Source organism: Lepisosteus platostomus, chromosome 6 (genome assembly GCF_059453375.1).
Source record: "Lepisosteus platostomus isolate fLepPlt1 chromosome 6, fLepPlt1.hap1, whole genome shotgun sequence".
Taxonomy (NCBI): domain Eukaryota; kingdom Metazoa; phylum Chordata; class Actinopteri; order Semionotiformes; family Lepisosteidae; genus Lepisosteus; species Lepisosteus platostomus.
Window position 1 is genome coordinate 7673204 of NC_142616.1, and position 24356 is coordinate 7697559.

The 24356-nt window shown below is 42.5% G+C and overlaps 1 protein-coding gene and 1 pseudogene across 1 annotated transcript; both read left to right on the forward strand.

Moving 5' to 3' along the window:
* Window positions 1-487: 487 nt before the first annotated feature.
* On the forward strand, window positions 488-19728 carry LOC148659982 (uncharacterized). Its single transcript, XM_088634001.1, has 6 exons — window positions 488-694; window positions 9490-9825; window positions 13377-13673; window positions 17175-17300; window positions 17674-17723; window positions 18416-19728. Exons 1-6 carry the CDS (start codon window positions 640-642, stop codon window positions 18602-18604), a joined length of 1053 nt encoding a protein of 350 aa, XP_088490127.1. The 5' UTR covers window positions 488-639; the 3' UTR covers window positions 18605-19728.
* Window positions 19729-22521: 2793 nt separating this feature from the next.
* Window positions 22522-24227, forward strand: LOC148659983 (uncharacterized; annotated as a pseudogene).
* Window positions 24228-24356: the final 129 nt, after the last annotated feature.

Sequence of the window (24356 nt, forward strand, 5' to 3'; positions counted from 1 at the left end):
CCTTCCAGTCATAGTCGCAGATTCTTAGCCACAGAGCCAAGCTCATATAAATACAATGCGCTTTTTTAACTCAAAGACGTGGGGATATACGGTAGCTACTTCGAACTGTCCAGAAAATGAGTTTTCACGTCGTGATATGATACATAAGTCTTTCACAATGCACATTTCGCTATCCTCCGCATAGCTTGTCAACATAAATGATCTCTATCGCTCATGGGCAAAGACAGAAATAATATGACAGGAGAAACAGAATGTGTATCCGCAACGTCTTAAATATGAATAGCCAACAGTATGTTAAAAGAGTCTTTCTGGGTATAAATCATACTATAGATGAGTAGAATACTGGGAATACAGTATCAATACTAAAAATGAAAGGAGCTTTTAAAATTTCCCCAACTACAACAGGTCACCAAAGGAAGTGAGAAGATAAACAGCGTGAGACGAAAGGAGGATTCTGAAATCAGTGGATGGGTTAAAAAAATGAAGAGAAGGAAGGAGGCGTCGCTGTGTATTGTAGAGTTCAAGATCATGCAAATTGCAGATATGATTTGGGGTCTCACTTAAACATTCAGAAGGGTGCTGCGCTTGTGTACCGACGCATACTGTATAGTGCAAAAGTTTAAAAAACATCGCTTCAACATGAACGCGCATTTCCTTACTCTGGCACTGTTCCCGATGGCTTTTCTCCTACCAGGTACGTACCATTTTAATGTTATCCGCAAGACAGCCGTTTAAATGTCATGTTTAAATCGTCCTTTGCTTTTTCCTCTGAGCTCGCCGAGGCTGACGACGCCTGTTTTCGGTGCGTTTAGTTCTTTCGTGACTTGAAGAGTACGTTTATTAGGTTAAAAACTGGAGTTGTTCTGTTGACTTGTCACTCTGGCATGGATATTGTTGCCAACGCAACTGAACCAGTCCAGCCATTCGGCTGCACATACTGTAGATGATCGTTAAAAGTTGACCGCTGCAAAACTTCAAAATGAACGTCAGAATGAAGTTTTGTCGTGCACGCTTTAAACAGATTAAAATGGATTAACAGTTCTTTCCGTACATTGGGATCACATTTCACTCAACAAAACCACTTTGAAATAATTAAAAATATGAAGAACAGTCTTCAGCAGAGACAAAAAAATATTAATATAGTGCTAGTGTATTCATTCATATTTAAGTAACCACTGTACCTCTTCGTCTGTATAGTTAGTAGGGGTGATCCTATATAACCATATATCCTAGTATATCCTTGGCATTCAGTTTTGACAATGTAATAAAATGTGTCCAATCTGATTTAAAAATGATTATCGTACAGACATGGGCTTTGACATCAAAATAATTAGTTAAAATGTTAGATTTTTTAAAAGAAAAAACATCAAAGAATATATAGCTTGAAAACTGATCCTGGGCAGACTATTTCAACTGACTGAATAGACTGTGTGAAAAACAAATGAAAGTTAGTTACTTAAAATGAATGTTCTGTTGGGTTATGCTAAATGAAGATTTACAATAGATATGACTTTCTAAATAACAAGAAGAAACATGTGGGGGAAAACTACATTTCTCTAACAGTTCCAAATCTGCTTAGATCTTAGATCTTTCCAGGAAGCTTTTTAAAATAACTATAATTACATCCAGACTTTGTACAAGAATCTGCTATCACTGCAATCTGAAATAATTAATACAATGCCAAAAATGTCTGATTCTGGTCTAACTCTCCCCCAAGCCCGTCTACACTCTGTGGGCGACAGGGCCTTCTCCTGTTATGCCCCCAAGCTCTGGAACTCTCTGCCCAAGGAAAGCGGGGAGTCACCTTCTCTAAACTCCTTCAAATCCAGACTCAAAACCCTCTTCTTTAAAAGAGCCTTTACTTAACTGGTTCCATTCTTCACCCCTCTGCTTTTCTTTGTACCACCATCCACGGTCTCCTTTGTAATTGCGTTTTATCTTGTGTAGTCTTCTTATTTATTGTTGTTGTCATTCTGTAAAGCGTTTTGAGAAGCCAACTTTAAAGGTGCTATATAAAATTAAGTGTGTTATTATCATTATAAAAAAGAAGGATGTTTGTACACAGTTACTGTATAAATAAGAGACTGGGGAGATTTCACAATGACACAAGAAAGTAACTGTCTACCTCTCTGAAACATTCAAGAAGGCCGTTTTTCAGCAGGCCACAGCCGACTCTTCTAGTTGTAAAAGTACGGTTAACAAATAAAAAGCATTCAATCACAGCCTGTGATGGAGTACTGTATATCAATCTAATTAACAGCATCTGGGTTGACAACCAGTGTTCCTGCTAGTCATAGTGTGTTGTTGTAATTAAGGTGGCTCATGCTCCAGGTTTAGTCAGTTCTCTGGTAGTTTTCTCTTGGGGGGTTGTGTAGTTTTTTTAATCGTGACTGTAGGGGAGAAAGAACATATATTACCAGAAATGACATGGACTCACCCATGCAGAGACATACTGTATATGCAAACAATTTTTTTTTTTTAAATTTAACATCTAAAGACATTTCAAGGAAGTGATCAAACAGTTCTAGACTTAAAAGATTTAAATGAAATCAACTCGTAAGAAAGATATAGTAAGAAATACAGACTGGGTTCTCACGTACTGGTGGCCTGGCGGGGGGTGGGGTGGAGGGGAGGTGCTATTGTAGACCAACTTCGCTATTTTTTGCACCATCTAGAATAAATCTATACCTTGTTTTAATACCTCGTTTTCCTGTTGTTGCCCACCCTCAACACACAGAGACACACACACACGGTCATGCCTGTACTGTAAACAGATAAAGCTCGAGAGATCTGGTGATCTGCATGTGAAAGCTGGGCTCTTCCTTTGGTCGGTTAACAGGGAGGAGGGTTTCAGGCGATAAGTATGGTGGTCACTGGTGCAATCTGCCTGCGAAATCAGGCGGGTCACAAGAGCTGCCATTGATCATGCTTGTATTTACGCAGGCAATGATACACACGTTGCTTTTTCTCATTTAGCAATAGTATAGGTCCTCATTCCTTTTCCACATGGGATCCAAACCAGGCATGTGGCCCAACAGCATCTTGGGGAATTTTTATTTTTTTAAATCAAAATAAACTTTATTTCCATAACAACATCTCACAAAAGAAACATTCTCACAAAATTGGTAAACTTCGCATGCAATAACAACTTTCCGGCGGCGGTATCAATCCGTGCATGTGGACGGTGGGACCGGATTTGCACACTTAAAAAGTCCCTCCAGGCCCTACCACTTGTCCACCAGTCCCTGTACAGGGCCCACAGTCCTCTCCAGCGCTCCCTCGCCCTGGAGAAACCCCATTTGGCGATGTCGTGCTTCATCCTTCCTCTGAGGTCCGCCAGGATCCTCTCCCCCAGCTCCCTCGCTCCCCACTCTGTGTTGTGCCGGATGAGAGTGTTCCTCGCGTTCCACAGCCCTTGTTTGGTGAGGGACAGCAGTAGCCACAGCAGGAAGTACGTCCCCTTGTCCAATCCGGTCGGTGCTGGCCCCAGCAGGACGTACTGATAGCTGAGCCCCGTTCCCGCTCCCTGGAGGGGGATTCTTGGGGAATTAGTGTCAAGCTCCACCAAGACGTTACTACTGTATGTCACCATCGGGTGCTGAAGCCTTCCTTAAGGGACTGGGGAGCGGGGGTTTTTGATCGGTCACTCCATACACTCTCATGGGTGTGACTGGCAAGACAATGGCCTGGCATTATTGCTCAGCAAGGTCATGTCTTGATCAAGGAACAACATTTGTGATAAATGGCCTGATGCAACTGGGCCAGCAGATGCCAATTGTAGCATGCTGGGACTGGCCCATGTGACAGCTGAGGAATGCAGGGAGTGGCCCACGTGACTGTAATAGAATGTTGGGTTTGGCCCATATGACAGTAGTAGAACACATGGATTGGCCCATGAACAAGATGTGACAGCTGTAGAGCACAGGGATTGGCTCATGTACAAGATGTAGAGCACAGGGACTGGCCAATGTGATAGTTGTAGAATACAGGTACTGGCCGTGCTTGCACAAGTCTAGCCACCTGTTAGCTGATCCTTAGCCTCATCAACAACAGGAGAGCTCATGAATCATGAGGACAGTGGAGTCATTAGACAGGCTTCAGAGAGGCTGAACGTATTTAAACCCACAAGGTGACTCATGATCGATAATATGAAACCTTGTGGGATATTTTTTTTCGCAACACCCTCATAATCCTTCGCATCCACCTGTGGAGAAAGGTGAGTGTGCAGAAGAACTACAACTCAGATGTCTCATATTTCCCCTTCAGATAGGATGACTCCATTCACAACAAATACAGGAAACTTTGACTCCATTGAACTGAGTAAACTATAACATTTAATGTATGTGTCAGCCGTACATGACACAAGGACTGGCAACCGTCTTTATTAAGTTGCATTATCATGTGAAAAAGCAACACACTTTAATATGGATCTCCATAAAAGATTTAATGTCAAGTTCAGATCTAATCAGGAACCATGGCTTGATATTGACAAACCTGTAAGTTTCTGACATTGACAGCCTTTCAGATTTGGAAATATAGATGCTCCCAGTCAATACTAAAAGTATGCTGTTACAATTCAAAAACAGATGTGTTCGTTCAGATAACTTGGATCGTCTGCTTTGCTGTATGATTTACTCTTTGGAAGAAATTGTTATGAAGTAAATGTAGAAACAATATGTAACACCTAGCTAGTGTCAACATTTCCAGCTTCAAAGCAAGGCCATGCATACTGAGGAGTAGGGGTCTCAGATCCAGTGATGAAAGCAATCGTGACGTTTTTCTTGGTTTACCTTAGCAAATTAACTTATGGCTAAACGATTAAGTGTTGATCAACAGTCCAGGAAGACAGCATTTAATAGATGGGTAGAGAAGAGGTAGGAGAAACAGAGGACACAACAAGGGAAAGAGGAAGACAAAAGGCAAAAGATCTCCCTGAAAGACCAGATTGGAGCTAAGTATTTGAACCTTGTTAAGAGACCCTGCTGTAGTTTTTAGGGGACTCTTGATTTCCTTTGTAAAGGATACCTTGGTTTAAAACAGCCTCTCCTGGTTAGTGGGTGCATTTTTAGGATAGGGAGATAGGTTTCCATTTACTTTGTAGCATCAAAGTTTACAGAGAGAAAGATTTAACCACAGGTTGTATTCTGTTTGGTTTAGAAGGCAGCTTTCGCTTATTTTGAACTTGAACTTGAACTTGAACTTTATTGCCATATGTAACCGGTTCTGGTACAATGGAATTCTTACTTACAGAAAGTCTCTTGATTGTAAAACAAGTGTAAAAAACAAAACAAAGTGCAAACAGTGCATCAAGACAATATGCAAACAAACAATAGACAATGTGCAAGTAAACATGTAGACAGTTTGAATGTAAACAATACAGACGTGTTAACAATGACTGGAGAACAATACAGACGTGTAAACAATGACTGGAGAACAATACAGATGTGTAAACAATGACTGGAGAGTCATTTTGGCCTTTGTATGCATCATATATAGAGTCTGAGTACTCGGTAACAGTCTGGGGGGAATAGGACATTAGTTCTCTGGGATGCCTTATTGAAAGTTGGTACATAGGGTGTGTTGTGTGTTGTTTAGTGTACTGTATATTATCACTATTAATAAATATTTGTTTAACCCAGTGTGCCTGAATTATTACTCATTTTTTCAAAGCTGGACCAGAGAAATAAGAATTCAGGTGCCTCTAACGATACTAACTGCTTGGATATATCCTTGGCAGAAATCTTTAAAAGCTGAGGGTGATGATTATTTAATTTGCTTCTTGATTTGTTGATTTGGTCATTCCTGATATTTCTCTATTTTTGTCACCCCTATTTGTAACAAGACGATTAGGTTTTGTAGCGTTCCGGTAGCCTTCAAAATTATATACAGAATGTAGCCAGCTGTTCACTACTCTGCAGAGTACAGTATAATTAAGCCATAAAACCAGTAAGGGGAAAGTTCTTCACAAATATCCCTAATGTTTCAGTCTGACTGAGGAAAGTCTCAAGAAAAGGTTTTTCTTCTCCAGATTTCACCATTTTACTGTCAGCCTGAAAACGTTGACATCACCTCTGTTCCAGTCAATGTAAATCATTTCTGGTTTGTCTCAAACTGGGAAAGACAGTGTCAGGATCAAATCTTCATATATTACTACTGCTTTGTCTCATATTCTCCCTGAAACGTCAGTGCCATTGTTCTCAGGTGTTTGGTAAATTGATCCACTTCCTTTTATCTGAGATGTTAACTGAACTGAAGGCTAGAATCTGCTCCTGTAGCCCCATCCCTGCATGTTAACTATGTGCTGCTATAAATTCTCAAAGCTGTCTATGTCAGCAAAGTGACAATGATACTGTAGGTCATTATGATTCACAGCAGCATTAAAAATGCTGTGGTCAAACCCCATTTTCAAACAGCTTAATCTGGGCTCTGATCTGCTTTGGAATCATCAACCTTTCTCAAACTCATCTAAACTATTAAAAGTGTAAGATTTTGTAGTACCATCTCAAGAGTGAATTACTTCAGTAGTTCAGTCAAAGCCTAATGGAGGTGGAGAAAATGCACAAATCGAATAGGGAGCTTTATTGAGAGTGAACCACCTTGCAAAGTAGAATGAAAATCTGTCTGTAAGCAGAGGGGTTTCAGATTCCCCTCTCTTAAATGAGGAATGAGCCAGGGAGCTGCTGCAAGGGTAAAAATTGGGTGGAGGCAGGTGATGCAGGTCAGTCATCAAGCAGCGTGTTATTTATACATTGGAAGTCCTAGAAATTAAGTCCTAATCCTCCAAAGTGTCTATTTTAAAGCTCTATTTTGTCAGGGTTTCTGAAAGTGGTGAGTTGTTGGACCCCTGTGCGAAGCCGTGATGGAGGGAGTTTGAGCAAACGTATATCCAATATTCCAAATCCAAGTCATTAGGCAAGAGTGAAGTCGAAAGTACAGTAGGGGAACTAGGTTGAGAATAGTAGCGCGCACAAGAGAAAGCTGTGGAAGACTTCTCAACAGTGAGCGTAGGTAAGCCGGTGAAGAGTGTTTAAATATTGAAGAGAGAGAGACGTGGTTGGATAATTAGTTCCTGGATGAGCGTGTGTGGAGTTTAGTATGCGTGGGAATGCCAGGGCACTTAGGAGAAAAGGTACGAGTCGTAACACATTTATCGACATATAAGTATTTCAGTCATAGTTTAGTTTTTATATATATAAAACCATGTTATAAGTCACCCATCTATATACCTTGTTTTGCATTTACATCATTGACAAATTGAGGAGCTTGACATACAGTCTTACATTGTTTTTCATGGCATCAAAATCAGTCATTGTAGATGGTCTTTGGATTAATTTGTTCCGGAAATGAAAGAAAAAATATTGTGAATGTGTGCTTTGAGACGCATGGGCAAACTTAAATCTCTCCAACATTTGATTGGCGAATATTTGATTGACCAGAGGGACTGCAGTTCCACTCAGGGCCTGTCCTGTCTGCGGAATTAATCTGCCAAGTATTCAATTAGCTCAGGTGTGCTTCATTTCTGGCTATTCCCCTGCACGTCTTGCTCTTAAAGTCGCTTCTCACTCACTCACACGACAAGACGAAACCTGAAACATTCTTGATTTTTCTGATGATGATGATGATGATCTTTTCCCTTTTTGTATCACTATTATTTTAGGTTTTCTGACTTGTTTTGTATTTTAATGTCCGGGGCTTAGATGTCATCGAAAGGCTCCTTCTAAAATAGTTTATTATTTTGGACTGAGTCATCTCCTTGTCTAGAAGTGGATTTAAACATCTACTACCCCAGATGATCTCAAGTGCATCATTTTTACCATCCAACTGTAATATGATGAAAACAATCCAGGGACTTAGAAAATGGGTGATGTACAATCATTAACCCTCAATGCAAAGATTGTGAGCATCTGCCATCATCGCCGATAAAAAAAAAACAAGAAAACTTCCATCCATCATTCTCCTAATAGCCTCGTCCAGTTTGGGGTCTTGTAGGAGCTGGCAAGCAAACCAATGCAAGATGGGTACAACCTGGTTTGGATGCCAGTTCATTGAAGGGCAGACAGACACAAACAGAGACACACACACTCACACCAGCGACAGTCTTCCCAGAAGCCAATTAATCTACCAGCATGTCATTAGACAGCAGGAGGAAACCGAAGCACCCAGAGCAAACCCACGAAACATGGGGAGAGCATTCAACCACCATAAGAGACAACACCCCAAGTCCAGAATTGAACCCAGGGCCCCCGCAAAACCAATTTCGGGAATTTAAAAAGCAACTAAAAAACTTGACATAAAAATAGGACATTTAACACCACCCCTGCCATCCCCACAGGAAACATTGATTCACGAAATGATCCTGTCTTTAAGATGCACACTCTCCAGGTAAAAGTTAAAAAAATACCAATGGAAACTGAGAAAGAGTAGGACAGAAATTTCAGAGGAAGGAATGTACCTTATGAACTGGAACTTGAAAAACAGGAAACCACAACATCTGTGACAAACACACCAGAACTTCCGTTTTTCTCAAACTCCTGCACAAGTATCAGTGTTTATACATTTAGCACCAATGTAATAAGTTGGCTCACACAACAACACACAGCAGGGATTGTAAATCCCATCCTAGAACTTCATCTTTCTGTCAGTCTGTATATCTGGCTTCACTTCAGACAGGTCTGGGTTTTTCATAGATTTATCATCAGTTAGGTACAGTAAGTAAGAGCTTTGGCAGAATCAAACGAAGGTTCATTAGATCTTCCATTAGAAGATTCTTGTAGAAAGGGACATCTCTAATTTGCTTGGTGAAAACATATCGTGGGTTGTGAGACCCATGAGTGCAGCGTTCAGTCTGTCAGAGAGGAAATGTGGTCACACTGGCCCATGCTGGAGGTAATCTACTGTATGGCTCTCCCAGGTTCAGATTGTTCAGAGCACGTTTTGCATTGTCCATTTTTATTTCTCCTTCTAATTAGATTCCATTTGTAAATGTGTTTAGTAATTAAAATGCCCAATTGCAGTGTTTTGCACTAAAAAGCTCCACCAGAAAGATCAATATAAAAGCCTTCCTTCAAAAGCACACCTTTATCTCATCTCAGCTCAACCCCCGGCTAACATGCCATGTAACAAGCAGACGTGTGTGCAGTGTTGTGTGCCAGCAGGCTGGTACTGTACACGAGTATAGCAATACACTGCAACAAAGCTGATGGAGATGTAGGCTTGGTCGCTCTCAGAGTGAAATGTTTTCATAAATGCGGGATGTTGATTTGAAAGATGGAATTTACTGTTCTGTTTGGGAAGAAGCAAGGCCTGACTGGAAGAATATCGGGGAGTCTGGAAGAGTTTGGAGACAAACAGCACATCGTGATGGCTAAGAGGAGCTTTAAAACACCATTAGGAGTTACTGTGCCGGCCTGCTAAAGATGCAGGGATTTTTGTGTAAACAGCTGTTGTTCAAGATAATGTCATTTATTCAAATCCCACTTCCTTTCCTAGGTGTCAGGACTGAAGAAAACAACCATGCCAAGAATGTCTCGGCGATGCAGGGCGGTGTTCTGCACCTGACTGTACACGTACCAGTGCACTTAGAGATGGAGACATTGGAGTGGAATTTGGTGAGAGAAAAAGAAGAAGTTATCATACTGAGAAAGCTTAATGGAAGCAGCAACGTCAAGTGGTTCCGGCACAAGAATCAAGTGGTTTTTGATGAGACAGATTTTTCCCTTAGGTTAACGAACCTGAGTCATGGAAATGCTGGGACTTACACAGCTTTATTGAGTGATACAAGTGGCAAAAAACACAAACTCAGCATCTATCACGTATCAGTCCTTGGTAAGTAGACGTATATACAGTATCTCCACCTACACTACGTTAAACCAATGTCTGACAAATAAATTAGGGACTTAGTATTTAGTCATTACAATGTCTCTTAATCTACCTTCACAATTAATTCCAAAATCTTTGTAGCATGAAACTGGCCACAATTTCAAAATGAACTGGCACACAGACAGGCATCAGGACGAGAAGCTCCAAGCTAGTGTAACAGATTTAAATGGGTGTGGCTTTTTCTTCTTATTTTCTTCACTCTCCCTGATACAGACTTGAGTCAATGCTTCTTTCTAAGAGAGAGAATCAGCTGAGGCCTCAGGCTTTGCACCTCGTTATTGAGGGGTCACCATCTCACTCCCCCGCAGAAAAAACAAAAAACAAATCTGATGTGTTTTCACACTATGGTCACATTTTGTGCTGAGCTTTTTGTTCTCTGCATTTAGCACCTTTCCGGTCTCAGCTAGGTTAGTTTAGTGCATTTAACCATGTACAGAGAAATAAGCACAAGAATGTGACAAAAAAACAAACAAACATGCAGGTGTAGAATTGCCCTAGACAGAAATCACTGTGTGAGATCCAGTTTTTGCAGAAGACTGCACACAGAAGAGTTTTAACAAAGACGCTGCAAGCAGACCGCTCCGATTCATCGAACGTGCAACAGGCAGCTTATCTTAAAGGGAAATAAGGACGGCAGATTCCTGTATGAATGCAATCGTTACACTAAGATTATATCACCTACACTCAACGTTTAAGACACACTTAACACCCTCAGGAACACGGAATTTGAATGTCCCTTTTAACAGGCAAGAATACTTTGGAAATCTCGTAATGCATGTGCTTTTAATTGTAACAGACCACGCTGGCCATGCCACGTGACCATTCAACCATTTCCATGAATCATGGGAATGCCAGTATGTGATCACGGTTAAATCACGTCACAGGACTCACGTAACGAAAGCTCGGGAGGGATGACAACAGACTTTGCTGTCAATAATTCGCAATCACTCTGTCACACCCTCTGCAGCCAGAGGGCGCTCCTTCTTTGTCCTGTCTTTTGTTTCCGGTGCTTTGCTGTTCCGGTGTTTCTCTCTCTCTGGGACTATATATTTCTGGGTCTTTCATTCTGCCTTCACTCAGCATTGACGTTCGGATGTCCTGAAACCCGCCTAGCACCAGGTCACCCTACGTCCGCTACCTGAGGGCATAGGTTTCTATACGGCATTTCCTGAATAGCTGACCTCAGGCTAACCCCCATCTCGCAGCTACGCATGGGGTCTTTTCGCTCTCCTGCCATTCTACGGTTCGTCCTTTCTGACATCCGTGACACACTCTTTATGTCATTACCTCACCTACGACATACAAAATACTGGGTGTTACCCCCTTTTCTCCCTCGAATAAGACTTTTTGCATCCCAGCTCCACTCCCTCTCCACCTCTGCAGCTGCTCCTTGGTGACCCCTCCCTCCCTCTGCAGGGGGGTCCCAGCCTCCTTGTGCTCTGGACAGGAGGTTAGCCCTCAGCCAAGCGTGTTAAGACAAATTTTATCGACTAAAACACTCCATAGTTGTTGGGTATTGTTATTCCCAAGGAACCATGATTTAAAATGCCAGCAGCTATATCACCCTGCAGCTCTCAGCTGGCAGCCCCACTGAAGCTCAGCAGGTGTGAGCCTGGTCAGTACCTGGATTAGAGACCTCCTGGGAAAGCTAAGGTTGCTGCTGGATGAGGTGTTAGTAGGACCCTGCGGTCTGTGTGGGTCCTAATGCCCCAGTATAGTGATGGGGACACTATAAAGTTGAAAAGAATAAGATGCCGTCCTTTGAACGAGATGTAAAACCAAAGTCCTGACTCTCTGTGGTCATTAAAAATCCCAGGGTGTTTCTCAAAAAGAGTAGGGGTGTAAAGGGGTCTTTACCAGACATGGCCTCCTAATAATCCCTCTCTCTTAACTGGCTTCATCACTCTGTTCTCCTCCCCACTAAGAGCTGGTTTGTGGTGAGAGTACTGGAGCATCATCCAGGTGGGGCTGCACACTGGTGGTGGTGGAGGGGATCCCCATTACCTCTAAAGCACTTTGAGTAGAGTGTCCAGAAAAGTGCTGTATAAGTGTAAGCAATTATTATTAAAATTCAACTATATGTATAAAAAACCAAAGCTCTCTGGGGTAAGACTCCATGTCACAAAGAATAACAACACACAAAATTAGATGTATTGAAAGATGTCTGTTGAGTGTTCAGTCGCAATATATTTGGTTTAATCTGTTTTGGCTGAGCTCCCCCTGGCTGTGGAGGAGAGGGTTGGGATGCCCCTGCAGAGAGAGGAGGGACCAGGGGGCAGATGTACAGGTGGAGATGGGCTGGAGAAGGGCAGCAGAAGACACATGTGCAGGAGAAAAGGCTTAATTTGTTTAACATTTAGGAAGTAAGGTCAGGAATGTTTACGATTTAGGACAGCTGGGGGAGAACTTAATTTGACTTCTGTCAGTCCTCCTGGATCCTGGGCTTTTGTAGTAAAGTTCATTCTATGGTATGCACATTGTATATTAGGAACAAAAGAAAGGAAACAAAATGTTTCGACCCCTGAAGAAGGCTCCACAGCCAAAACATTGTGTTTGTTTTCTTCTCTTTTCAGCACGGAATAAAGCTTTACCTGTTCCTTTGCAGCCTACGCATGGTGGTGCAGCTGCCCACATTGTATATAAGACATAGTTTTACCCAGCAAGCTAATTTTGAATGGATGACTCATTCAGCAAATCTCTTATTCAATTAGAAGCACCCTTTGCTTGACTAGCTAGTTTCTACTGTAGTCATTGGGTAGTACCAGTGAACTTCTTCAGAATCAACAACAAAGCGTGAACCAGAGGACACAAGCCTGAACTATGGGGAAGTACACTTAAAACCCAGAACAGAAGACACTTCTTCAGATGACGGGAATGAGGAACACGTTACTCAGCTATGTTCTTGAAGCTGACATCCCAGATTCAGCCAGAATTGGCTGGGTGAGATCCTCAGATCCATGAGCTGCTAAAGAGCAAACGGGCTAGATGATCCGAATGGCGTCCTCTTGTTTGTGATGTTTCTTATGCTCTTGTGCAGCTCCTCAGAGGCTACGATCCGGGCCTGAGGAAACCCGTGGTCTTGCTTACAGTCTGACAGGGGAAGTTGGTTTCCCTCTCTGTAATCGTGACCAGCCGTGTGATCTGTGATTGTCAGGTTCTTTCCTTCATGATGAAACCCTGGTGCCACCTCTGCCCCTCTGCTGAGTTTTGCCCAAAATCTATACGAACCAGCATAAATCCGGCAGCATAACCAATTTGTGTCTCAGGTATAGGTAATTCAGTTTTTTCGCTCTCTGTATAAAAAAGGGATTAGGACATTTGGAAATCCACTCGTAGGATTTCACGTAGAAGTCTTTGAAATGTCTCTAATGAGGTCAGGCTTAAATGTACTAGGCATCTCACCGCACGAGGCAGAACCATCTGTAGGCTAATCAGGAAAACCTGTGCTATTCACAGTACAAATACTTTCTTCCCTCACTGCTCTGCTTTATTTTCAGAGGTACTGTCCATCCCAGAGTTGGTGGTAGTGGACCGATCCTTTGAAAACGACACCTGTCACTTTCACATCAACTGCTCTACACATCAATATACTTATGCAACATTTGACTGCCAGCTGGGATCAGACCTTCCTTCCTGCAACTGGACCATCAAGCAGAAGTCAGGCAGCCACGGCACGGAGATGATCCTGTCCGTCAGCCAGAACCACAGCGCAGTTGTGTGCAACATTAGCAACCAAGCCAGCTCCCAGTCCACATCTGCCCTCGTGAAAAACATCTGTCAGCCTTCGGCAAAGGGTAAGTGTGAGAAACCCGCAGCTGCCACAGTTCGCTACAGATTGCAAGAGCACTCCATCTTGTATTAGGAAATCTTCATTGTTTCCAAGGTTGTTTAGAATTCGAAATATGACAATATGCTCCCTGTGTTTCCGGTTTCCTCCCACTGTCTCAAGACATACTTGCTGGTTAATAGGTTTCTAGAAAGTTTGACACTGCTGTGTGTGTTCGTATCTGTGTGTACCCTGCAATGGACTGGTGTCCTGTCCAGAGTGTACCCTGTCTTGTGCCTGTTGCCTGCTGGGATAGGCTCCAGCTCAATTTACACAAGGAACAGGGATTTTGAGTAGCGTGTAAAATCCAATTGTACCCCATAACCCTTATAAAAAACTTCTTACAAAAAAATCATCTTACAGTACTTCAATTTTTTCGATTTAAGTATAAAAACAGTAAATAAGGTAGGTTTCCTACACCCAAAGACATGCTGGTGCGTAAGTTGGCTTATGTGAAAACTGGCCCTGGTATGAGTGTGTGTGTCTGTGTTTCGCTCTGTACCCTGTGATGGACTAGTGTCTTCTCCCAGGTGTATCATGCCCTGTTCCAGCTGCTGGCAGGAATAAGCTCCAGCTCCCCTCCGACCCATTAATACATAAAGTGCTTAAAAAAAAGATGGACATCACTACATATAACAAAAGTAGTTATATGCTATCAATAGCTAGCGGACATATCACCCTGCAACTTGCAACTCACAACTGACAACCCACTGAAGCTCAGCAGGTGTGAGCCTGGCCAGTACCTGGATGGGAGACTCCTGGGAAAAACTAAGGTTGTCGCTGGAAGAGGTGTTAGTGGGACCAGCAGGGGGTGCTCACCCTGCAGTCTGTGTGGGCTCTAGTGCCCCAGTATAGTGAGGGGGACACTATACTGTAAAAAAAAAAATGCCGTCCTTTGAATGAGACCGAGGTCCTGACTCTCTGTAGTTACCAGGGCGTTTCTCGAAAAGACTAGGGGTGTAACACTGGCGTCCTGGCCAAATTTCCCACTGGCCCTCACCAATCATGGTCTCTTAATAATCCCTCTCTCTGAACTGGTTTCATCACTCTGCTCTCCTTCTCACTGAGAGCTGGTGTGTGGTGTGAGTACTGGAGCATCATCCAGGTGTGGGGTGATGTGTGGGGAGCGTTCTGGCGCACTATGGCTGCTGTCGCATCATCCAGGTGGGGCTGCACACTGGTGGTGGTGGAGGGAATCCCCATTACCTGTAAAGCACTTTGAGTGGAGTGTCCAGAAAAACGCTATATAAGTGTAAGCAATTATTATTATTATTAATAGCTATTGAAGTGTTTAGGCAGTTCGTTTGGTAGTAAAATTACTTGTGTCCCCATTAATAATTTGTCATTGTAGATTTGAGAGAGAGTGTCTTTATTATCCCCGGGGGGGGGCAGTTGTTTTACAGCAGCAGTGTTGGTGTACAGACGGAGAGAAAAATAAACGACAGGAACAACGATATCCATTCATACAGTATTTACACAGAAGGTCAAGTGTTAAGTAGCGATATGGCTACAGGTATGAATGAGAACTTGAGTCTGTTGGTTTTGGAGTTGGGGAGTCGCTATCTGCGTTCTAGTGGGAGTAACTGGAAGATATTAAACAAGGGCTGTGAAGGATCGTCAGATGGATTTTGCTTTATGTAAAACATGTGGATGACAGATGGAGGAGAGGGCTGGAAGATCAGCACCAGTGACCTTCTGACATGTTTTCACCAGGCTGCCCAGTTTGTTCTTGCCTCTCAGATTCCCCATATATGAATTGTGAAGCATAGTTTTGTATCTGTCATTTAGTTACTGTACAAATTCTTCTGAATGCAAAGCACTCTCAGCTGTTCTGTTATGAAAGAAGGTACAGAATAGAATCAAATCATCACTGGACATGTTCATCTTTCTGTAATATTCTACCCCAGACCCAGAGTAAGAGTAGTTAAATCATGAAGGATCTTTAGACACTGTTTCAGATTTTCAGTTCGAGTATTTCTCGTTTTCTGACTTATCACCCACTTGTCGGGGGGTTTTGTGTAAGTGTTGCAGACGTTTCTTCAGAGAACTTGAATGTGTTAACCAGAGGGCCTTCCCCACAAGCTATTAGGAAAGAAAGAAAATTCTCAGTGTTGTGAGAACATAAGCCATAAACCAAACCCACTCAGACAGCGACTGCTGAACGAAAATTAAAAAAGTGAGCACAGCTCCTAAAAACTTCATGTGTATTCTTACAGCAATTGAATGTTTTGAAGTTTCCTGATCTGTGGCTGTGAAACTTTTCCTGATGGCTGACAGATTAGGAGCTGCAAGGAAATAAAAGACATCCCAAGACAAAAGTGAGAACGATTCTCAACTTCGACAGATAGCTGTTTTACTGATGAAACGTTTACGCTGGAGAAATTAGACACAGGTCACCATCTGCCTGAATATTTGAATGTAGTGCAAAACGGCACCACAAGAGGGAGACATTGTGATCTATAGTATGTGGCATCAGATTTTTACTGTTGGTGCAGGGTTGAGTCAATCTAAGCACAACTGGATGATTAAGATCACTTTATTAGCCCTATACCATTTTGTGCATTAGGAATTTGTCTTTTCGCATACCCCAGCTTGCTCTCCATGAGACACACAGACAGGGAGAGAAGCTTGGGGTCAGAGCACAGGGTCAGCCATGAAACAATGATTGTTTTAAATCACAATCATTACCAACTTTCGCTATATATGGAGCTCTTGCACACAGCTCTTCTCTCATTTTTTTCACATTCATTCAGTCTGCACCCTATCTTCACCTTTGCAGAGACCCCTTGGTAACTTGGTTCTCTCTCTCTGAACGGGAGGTTAAACCTCCTTATTCTATGGCCAGGAGGCTACTCTTAACCAAGTGGACTAAGCTAAAACTTATTATACCTAAATATTCAATCAACATTCTCAAAACGTCTGATCATTGAGCGTCATTATTCCTCGCACACCGGTTCTTCAGACATGACCAAATAAACAAAAACGTGGACGTGCTGTCCTGGTCCCAGAGGGAGGTGAACAATGGGAAAAGCTGTTGAACGGGTCCAGTTAAGCCAGCAAACAGCTCCTTTTGTGTGTTAAGAGCTGCAGTAAAACCCCAGAAGCACTCTGGCCCTCCAGAACCAGGGATGGGCAGTGGTGAAATGCAAGGTTATTTGTTCACGAAAAAAACATAAATTTAAAGATGGGCAGAAATTTGTGTTCGTAAATTGTGTACGTAAAAATTCCTAAAAAGTAAAGAGTACGTTTGGCAACTAAGGTTGATGATACTCATGGTCAGACAGTTGGGTTTAAGAGGATTCAAAATTGAAAATCACAATTAGCTGGCAGGCGGGGTTATAAGGGATATCAAAATGTGGATCTATGTGATGATAAAGGGAAAATATATTGGCTATATTTCCTGAACATGCTGAAGCATATGTCCTGATTTGTTCCATTCACTTATCTGTTCCTTCTCCTTTTCTGATAGGCGACACAGGGAACAAGATGATTTTTACATTAATCATCATCCTCATCGCTGCAATTTGTGCGACAGTTTGTTTGCTCGCTCTTCTCTGCGCCTTTGTTAAGATCCATTTGAAAGCGAGAAAAACGGGTACGTCTTATTATATAATTATTTCAGAACTGAAACATGCTGCAATTCTCAACACCAGGACAAATGCGTTGACATCCGAGCTGCAAGACTGCTTGAAAATACGCTGGCTCATTGGTTTGGGAAATGTTGAACAGTAGCGCTTCTTATATATTGTGAATTCAGTAAAAGGATCTGAATTAGAGTGCATCCAATTCATGGAATTCATGGACTACAACTAAAGCTTGTAGCTATCAATCACTCTTACTTATGTCATGGTTCCATATTTAATTTCCAAACATCTGTCATCTGTGCATATTTAGCTATTTTTTAATTAATATATAGTTTGTTATGTCGTACTGTACTACCTCTGATGTCTGGTTCCTTTCTTGCACAGATGAAAAGTACTTCATTGCTCCAAACATGGGGAACTCCGGCGAGCAACAGGTATGTGTCAACGAAGATGTCATTTGTTGAAAAAGTTTTACTTTTTGTCTCTATTCATTGTTGAAGAAAAATGCATTTTTAACACTGCTGCTTATGAATAGTGCCACATTTTCCTGACAACTAAATTAAAAAATCAAGTACAATGCACAGGACACAATATTAAATCCACAACTTTTGCAGTAATCCACCCTACTTTTCACAATGGGCACAACTTTGCTAGTAGACCAAGAAATGAGCTGTCAGAACACTGTCGCCTCTATTTTAATGTCACCAATGTTTTAAAACATTTAAATTTCTAGCTTATTATTAATATCTTACTTGTTTTATCTGTGCTTCCTGATGACATCTCTGCTCTGCAAACTATGTTTACTAATATACCATTTACCTACGGATTGACAAAATTCTTGCAGCAGAATCCCTTTGTCCAGTAGATTTCATTCATACAGGACAAAACGCATGTAAAACCAAGAACAGGAAGCACTTCATTACCCAAAGGGTCGTGCGTGTCTGGAACAACCTCTCTAGCCATGTTGTTGAAGCCGATATCCTGGTTTCTTTCAAGAAATGGTTGAACGACATCCCGGTATCCAGAATAACCGTTAACTATTCACTGGAGAAATCGAGGCAGATTGACCTCTTCTCATTTGTAACCAAGTTTTTAGAAACCAGCTTGCCGTCTCTTTTGTTTGCAGAACCACCAGTATCAACAAGAGTCGGCCCAGGACGAGCACGAGCAGGACATATGCACTGTGTACGACACCGTGAAACCAGAGAGGATGTCCACAGAGTCCATCCCACAGGCTTCAACGGCGCACCCCGTGGTAACAGAAACACTATACTCCATGGTCAGGCGTCCTCCCAAGTGCAACGACATCGTATGATTCTGGAGTTTGGATGGTCTCTGCTGGAAAATCCATGTGAATATGGTGCAATTTGACAAAGGACCGAATTTGTACGTATTTTGCGGAGTTCCCAACAAGGGATGGACCTAGAGAAAACTCTCAGCCTCAATGACCTGTAGGATGACTATGGACTACCACCCTCCTTTGTAATAGCAGACTTTATGTCATTCACAAGCCACTCCAAGACATGCAATGCCATTATGTTGTGGGAACTGTTAGACATGTTGTGGTCTTTGCAAAGTATTGCATTGAACTTAAGATATCTTGTTTAGGAATTACAAGGCCCCTGGGAGGTTTTATGCCGACAGAAACTGAAAGCGAATCAGAGATGAACCATATTCCAACAGTAAAAACAAGATTGCTCTGTCGTTGGGGCAGCAGAGGCAGAAAAAGGATCGTATTTTCCCTAAAACTGCCAGGCTGAAAGCAGAACACTTTCCTTGGGACTCCCAACTCCAACAAGCGACTGGCCAAGTCTGTTTAAGGCTCAGAAGTCACGACATTTACCTCTCTTGGGTTAGCCAGCTACCACCGTCCAATCAGGAGCAGGGTATGACTTGTCAGTACGATGGCCATCCAATCATGTTGCTTCACCTGAGCGCATCACATACTGTATGTCCTAGAGGCCCAAACTTTCATGTTATCTTGCTCCAGCAACCTACTGCCCTCACGTCCTGGCTAGAGATCATGTTCCTCCTCTAATGTTGCTCTCTCTTAACTGGGACTCACCATCCCAACCCTGTCTGGTTGACTCTGCTGACCCCTAATTGGGACTCACCATCCCAATCCTTTCAGGACTGTTAGATCTTCCTCTTTCCCACCCCTGGCAGCCTTTCATACTTTTCTGTTTTTATTGTCATTTTAATTACTTTTTCCAGAGGCCTGTTCCTTTTTTTAGGGTGTAGAATTCCTGGCATTTTCACAGGCTTTATCTGACGGTTTCCCCATCATTTTTTTAAATGAATGTAATTGCATTCATTCTTCACCTTTGACCTGTTTGTGCTGAATGTAAGTCACATTGGAAAAATGTGTTAATAAAGATAATATTTTTTATACTGTATATAGAATTCTCCAGTAAATAAAATAGTTTTATGAATAAGGTACTTGATCTTACTTAATGATAAGATATAGCACTACATCTATGTTTACAAGGGTGTTCAAAATGATCTTTTACTCTGTTTTTTATTTATTATTCTCTCTCTGGTTATTCATAATACAATTCTTGGGAAAGATCTTTGTACATAACAAAGGTAATAATGATTAGGGCTTTGTAGATTCATCTATAGCTCTTGAATATTGATCATAAGAGACGGATCAGAGCAAAACTGCTGGAAGATTCTACAGTTTGGCACGAGAAGTGTCTTGTAATATTGAGGCACCCAGTACAGTTCTTCATATTTGCAAACTGTTCTGTTATTGCAGCATTTTGGAAAGACGTTGCTTGTGTGCAGTGTTTTGCAAGTCCTGATCTCTGTTAATTTCTACAAAAGGATGACCCATTATAGGTTTTAATACCATGTGCAATTTTATCGATGGGTTAACATCTGCAAGGGAAATTATCCTTAAACTCTGGTTGGAGGTCATAATGGCCAGATCGTGTTGCAGGCTAATTCTGCATAGATACAGAGTTCATCCTGAGAGTCCTGTTTAACTAAACCCGGACTAAAACATCCAGGATCCGGCCTGCTTATTACTTAGTTAGTTTATTACTAAGCTCATTTGTTTTGTTTGCTTTCTGTATTCGTATATGAACTCCTTGTGTTTCTGTTCATTTTTCATGTTTGTTATTTTCTTTTCCTCCTTCAAAAAAAAAAAGCTTGCTCTCAAAAATAAAAGCCGAATGAATAAATTCCAGCTTCCCTCACAGTACCACCAGCTGGTCGGTGGATAAATTCTTCTTTCTCCCTGTTCTGTATTTTCAAGTTTCTCCTGGGAGTCTGCACATCTCCAGCTGGTTCCCAATGGACAGCTTCTTTCATTCTCTTAACTCCACACTGGTTTCATATTGGCCGTTTGGTTGGGGTAGTGGAGTTTCATGGTCTTTTTTTACCATTTGTGTTCAGACATCTGCTGTCCAGTGTCATGTTTTGTAATACATTAGTTATGGGTTTATGGGTGAGGCTGTGTGTTTTTTGTTTGTACTGACTGATTATCCCTTCCCAGTGTCTGTCTAAAGCAGACAGGTCACAAGGAGTGACACCCAGTAATAGGCTGACCAACCCTGCCATATAAGATAAGATTTATTGTCCCCTGAGGGAATTTTTTTGTGGACACACAGCACTCCTGTATATTTAAATAGAATGCACACACCCCAAAACACATTGCACATCACTCTATTGCACATGTATAACACATAACAACATATAACATTTATAACGCATTACAAAACACATTGCACACACGTGGATTGTAAAGGTCAAAAATTGTGTTTATCCTTGTCATTTGCGTTGACAGCTTTAATGGATAGTGGAACAAAGGAATGTTTGTATCTGTTTGTGAATCGTAAAACATTTGCCAGAAAGAAGAAGTTGGTATTCAGAATTGAGGATGTGGGAAGGATCTCCTCTAATGGTTTTCTGCCTGATTGATTATGGATTTTTCAAAGATTGTCTGCAGGAAGGGGTGCTGATTCACTCCCATGACCTTCAAAGCTGTTTGGATGAGACGGGTAATTTGTGATTTTAAATGAACTGATAGATTACCAAACCACACTGTAATACCATATCTGATAATACTCTTGATTACAGTATGGTAAAAGAGTAGTATCACTTCCTGTCAAACCCCAAACACTCTTAGACTTCTCAGGAAATATAAGCGCAGCTGAACTCAGGAGCAAAAACTCTCAACATGAGTAGTCCAGCACAGGTTATTGTCTAGGTGTACACCTAAGTACCTATATGAAGCAATATGACCCTGCAACTCACAACTGACAGCCCCACTAAACCTTAACAGGTGAGAGCCTGGTCAGTACCTAGATGGAGTGCTCACCCTATGGTCTGGGTGGGTCCTAATGCCCCAGTATAGTGACAAGGACACTGTACTGTAAAAAGGTGCCATCCCTCAGATGAGAAGTAAAACCAAGGTTCTGACTCTCCGTGATCATTAAAAATCCCAGGGTGTTTCTCGAAAAACCCCATCTGTGAACTGGCTTCATCATTCTGCTTTCCTCCCCACTGAGAGCTGGTGTGTGGTGAGAGTACATCATCCAGGTGGGGCTGCACGCTGGTGGTGGAGGGGATCCCCATTACCTGTAAAGCGCTTTGAGTGGAGTGTCCAGAAAAGCACTATATAAGCCTAAGCAATTATTAATTAATTATAAAGACTGATAACAGTGGTGTGTAAAATGATGATGATGATGATGTTGATGGTGATATTGATATTTACCAAAACTACAGTATGTCGGGATCTACAATCTTAGATGTCTCTTCTCATCCACTCTTTTTATAACTATACTCTCCTACCCTCTGTGAGGAGATTAAAGATCCCCTCTATAAAGACTAAAAACTAGAGACTAGAGAGCACTACTAGAAAGCATCTACTATACTTCTTTTACATGTAAATGCATTTAATTTCTGAACACAGAAAACTTGCTGGCAGGTAGAATAATGTTATCTTAATTGCTTTTAGAGTCTTCACAAGCTAATTATCTGTTTTTTTAATCTTTTGGTACTGGAAGAGTTCTGATTGAGTGACTTTGTTGAATGTTGTTTTGTATTATGGTATTGTACTGTGTTATTGTCATCCGTATTATATGTTTATGAGCTCCTGATGTGCAAAACAAATTATTTTGGGGGCAATTAAGGTTAATTCAATTCAGTCTGGCTGCATGAAATATAACAAGGATAATACTGGAAACTACCAGTAACTCCGCAATAGACGGTCCCAAGCCCGTTTGCAAAAGGAGGAGGGACTTCAGCGACAGGCAGTGCAACAAGCCGGCTGAAGAAAAATTTCTTGTTGCGTCAAAATGCACACGACAACTCAACGACATATGGGAAATGGTAGGGTGTCCCCCGCAGGCGACGCGCAGTGTCTTCGCCCGGACGCTGTGAGAAATGGGCAGGCGCTACCTACTCAAGGACGGAGCCGGTTAAAGAAGCTAGTCCATCATCACCACCATCATCATCTTCATCATCATCATCAACAACAGCAACAGCCAAAAAGGATCCGGCTGGCGACCATCAACATCGGAACAATGACGGGCCGAAGCCGAGAACTGGCCAATTCCCTGAAGGAGCGAAAAGTGGACATCGCCTGCGTTCAAGACACCAAATGGGCTGGCGCAAAATCAAGAGAAATCGGAGAAGGCTATAAGCTGATCTACCACGGCAAGAAAACGGCACAAAATAGAGTCGGTGTGGTCGTAAGCCAGTGGATCCGCGACAGCGTCACCAAAGTAGCCTGAATCACCGACTGCCTCATGTCCACCAAAATCAGCATGGGAACCAGCACACTGCGCGTTGTGTCATGCTATGCACCGCAGGCTGGCTGCCCAGACGAGGAGAAAGAGAAATTTTGGCACGACCTCGAAACGCACATCCAAGCCATCGATGACAGCGAAATTCTTTTCATTGGCGGAGTCCTCAAAGGGCATGTTGGCCGAGCAAAGGATAATTTCAATCGTAACCATGGCGGACAAGGACACGGCAACCGTAATGAAGGCGGCACCCAGATCCTGGAGCACGCGGAAGCCTGGGATCTGGCCATCACCAACACCTTCTTCAAAAAGCAGGAATCACACCTCATCACCTACTACAGTGGCGGTCGAACATCTCAGATCGACTACTGGGTGGTGAGACAACGAGACCTCAAAATGGTCACCGACACCAAAGTAAGACAGCATCTCCCCACAATATCGGCTACTGGTGTTGGATGCCAAAGTCCGGCTAGTCCAAACCCCAGCACGACCAATCATCAAGATTGAACGCATCAAATGGTGGAAATTACCAGAACATCGAGCTGTCGTGAAGGCGACACTAGGACCATTGGTGCCCAATCCAAGATCAACAGTTGGCGAAGATTGGAATGACCTGGCTGAACACGTCAAGACATGCGCCGCAACCACCCTGGGAGCCACAAAACCAAATCTGCGCTTTATTGACAAACAGACCTGGTGGTGGAATGACGATGTACAGCAGGCAACCAAGGCAAAAAAGGACGCCTACAAGACCTGGTGGCAGACAAAATGCCCAGACGATCTTGTATGATACCGAGCACTGAAATCCATCGCAAAGCGAACCGTGGCGACTGCAAAGGTGGCGCACTACCAGGACCTCAATGACCAGCTGGACACGCGTGTTGGGGCAAACAATCTACAAACTCGCCCGCGCACGCGATTGCGCCACACAAGACCTAGGACATGTCATCAACATCAAAAATGAAAATGGGCAGATGCTGCAGAAGTCAAAAGACATCCTCCGGCGCTGGAAGAACTATTCAGAGAAAATATGCAACGAGGAATTTCCGCATCCTCCGCTACCAACAGCCGATACCACCTCCAGCCCAGTACCCGCCATCACAATCGCAGAAGTAACCACCGCCATCAACAAGATGAAAAGTGGCAAAGCAACTGGGCCGGACGTCATGGAGCACAAGGAGCAGAATGCCTCACGGACCTCTTCAACAAGATCATCAAGAAAAAGGCACCCCTGGAAACATGGGAAACCAGCACGACAGTGCCAATTTGGAAAGGCAAAGGCGACGTTAACGACTGCTCCAATTACAGCCCGAT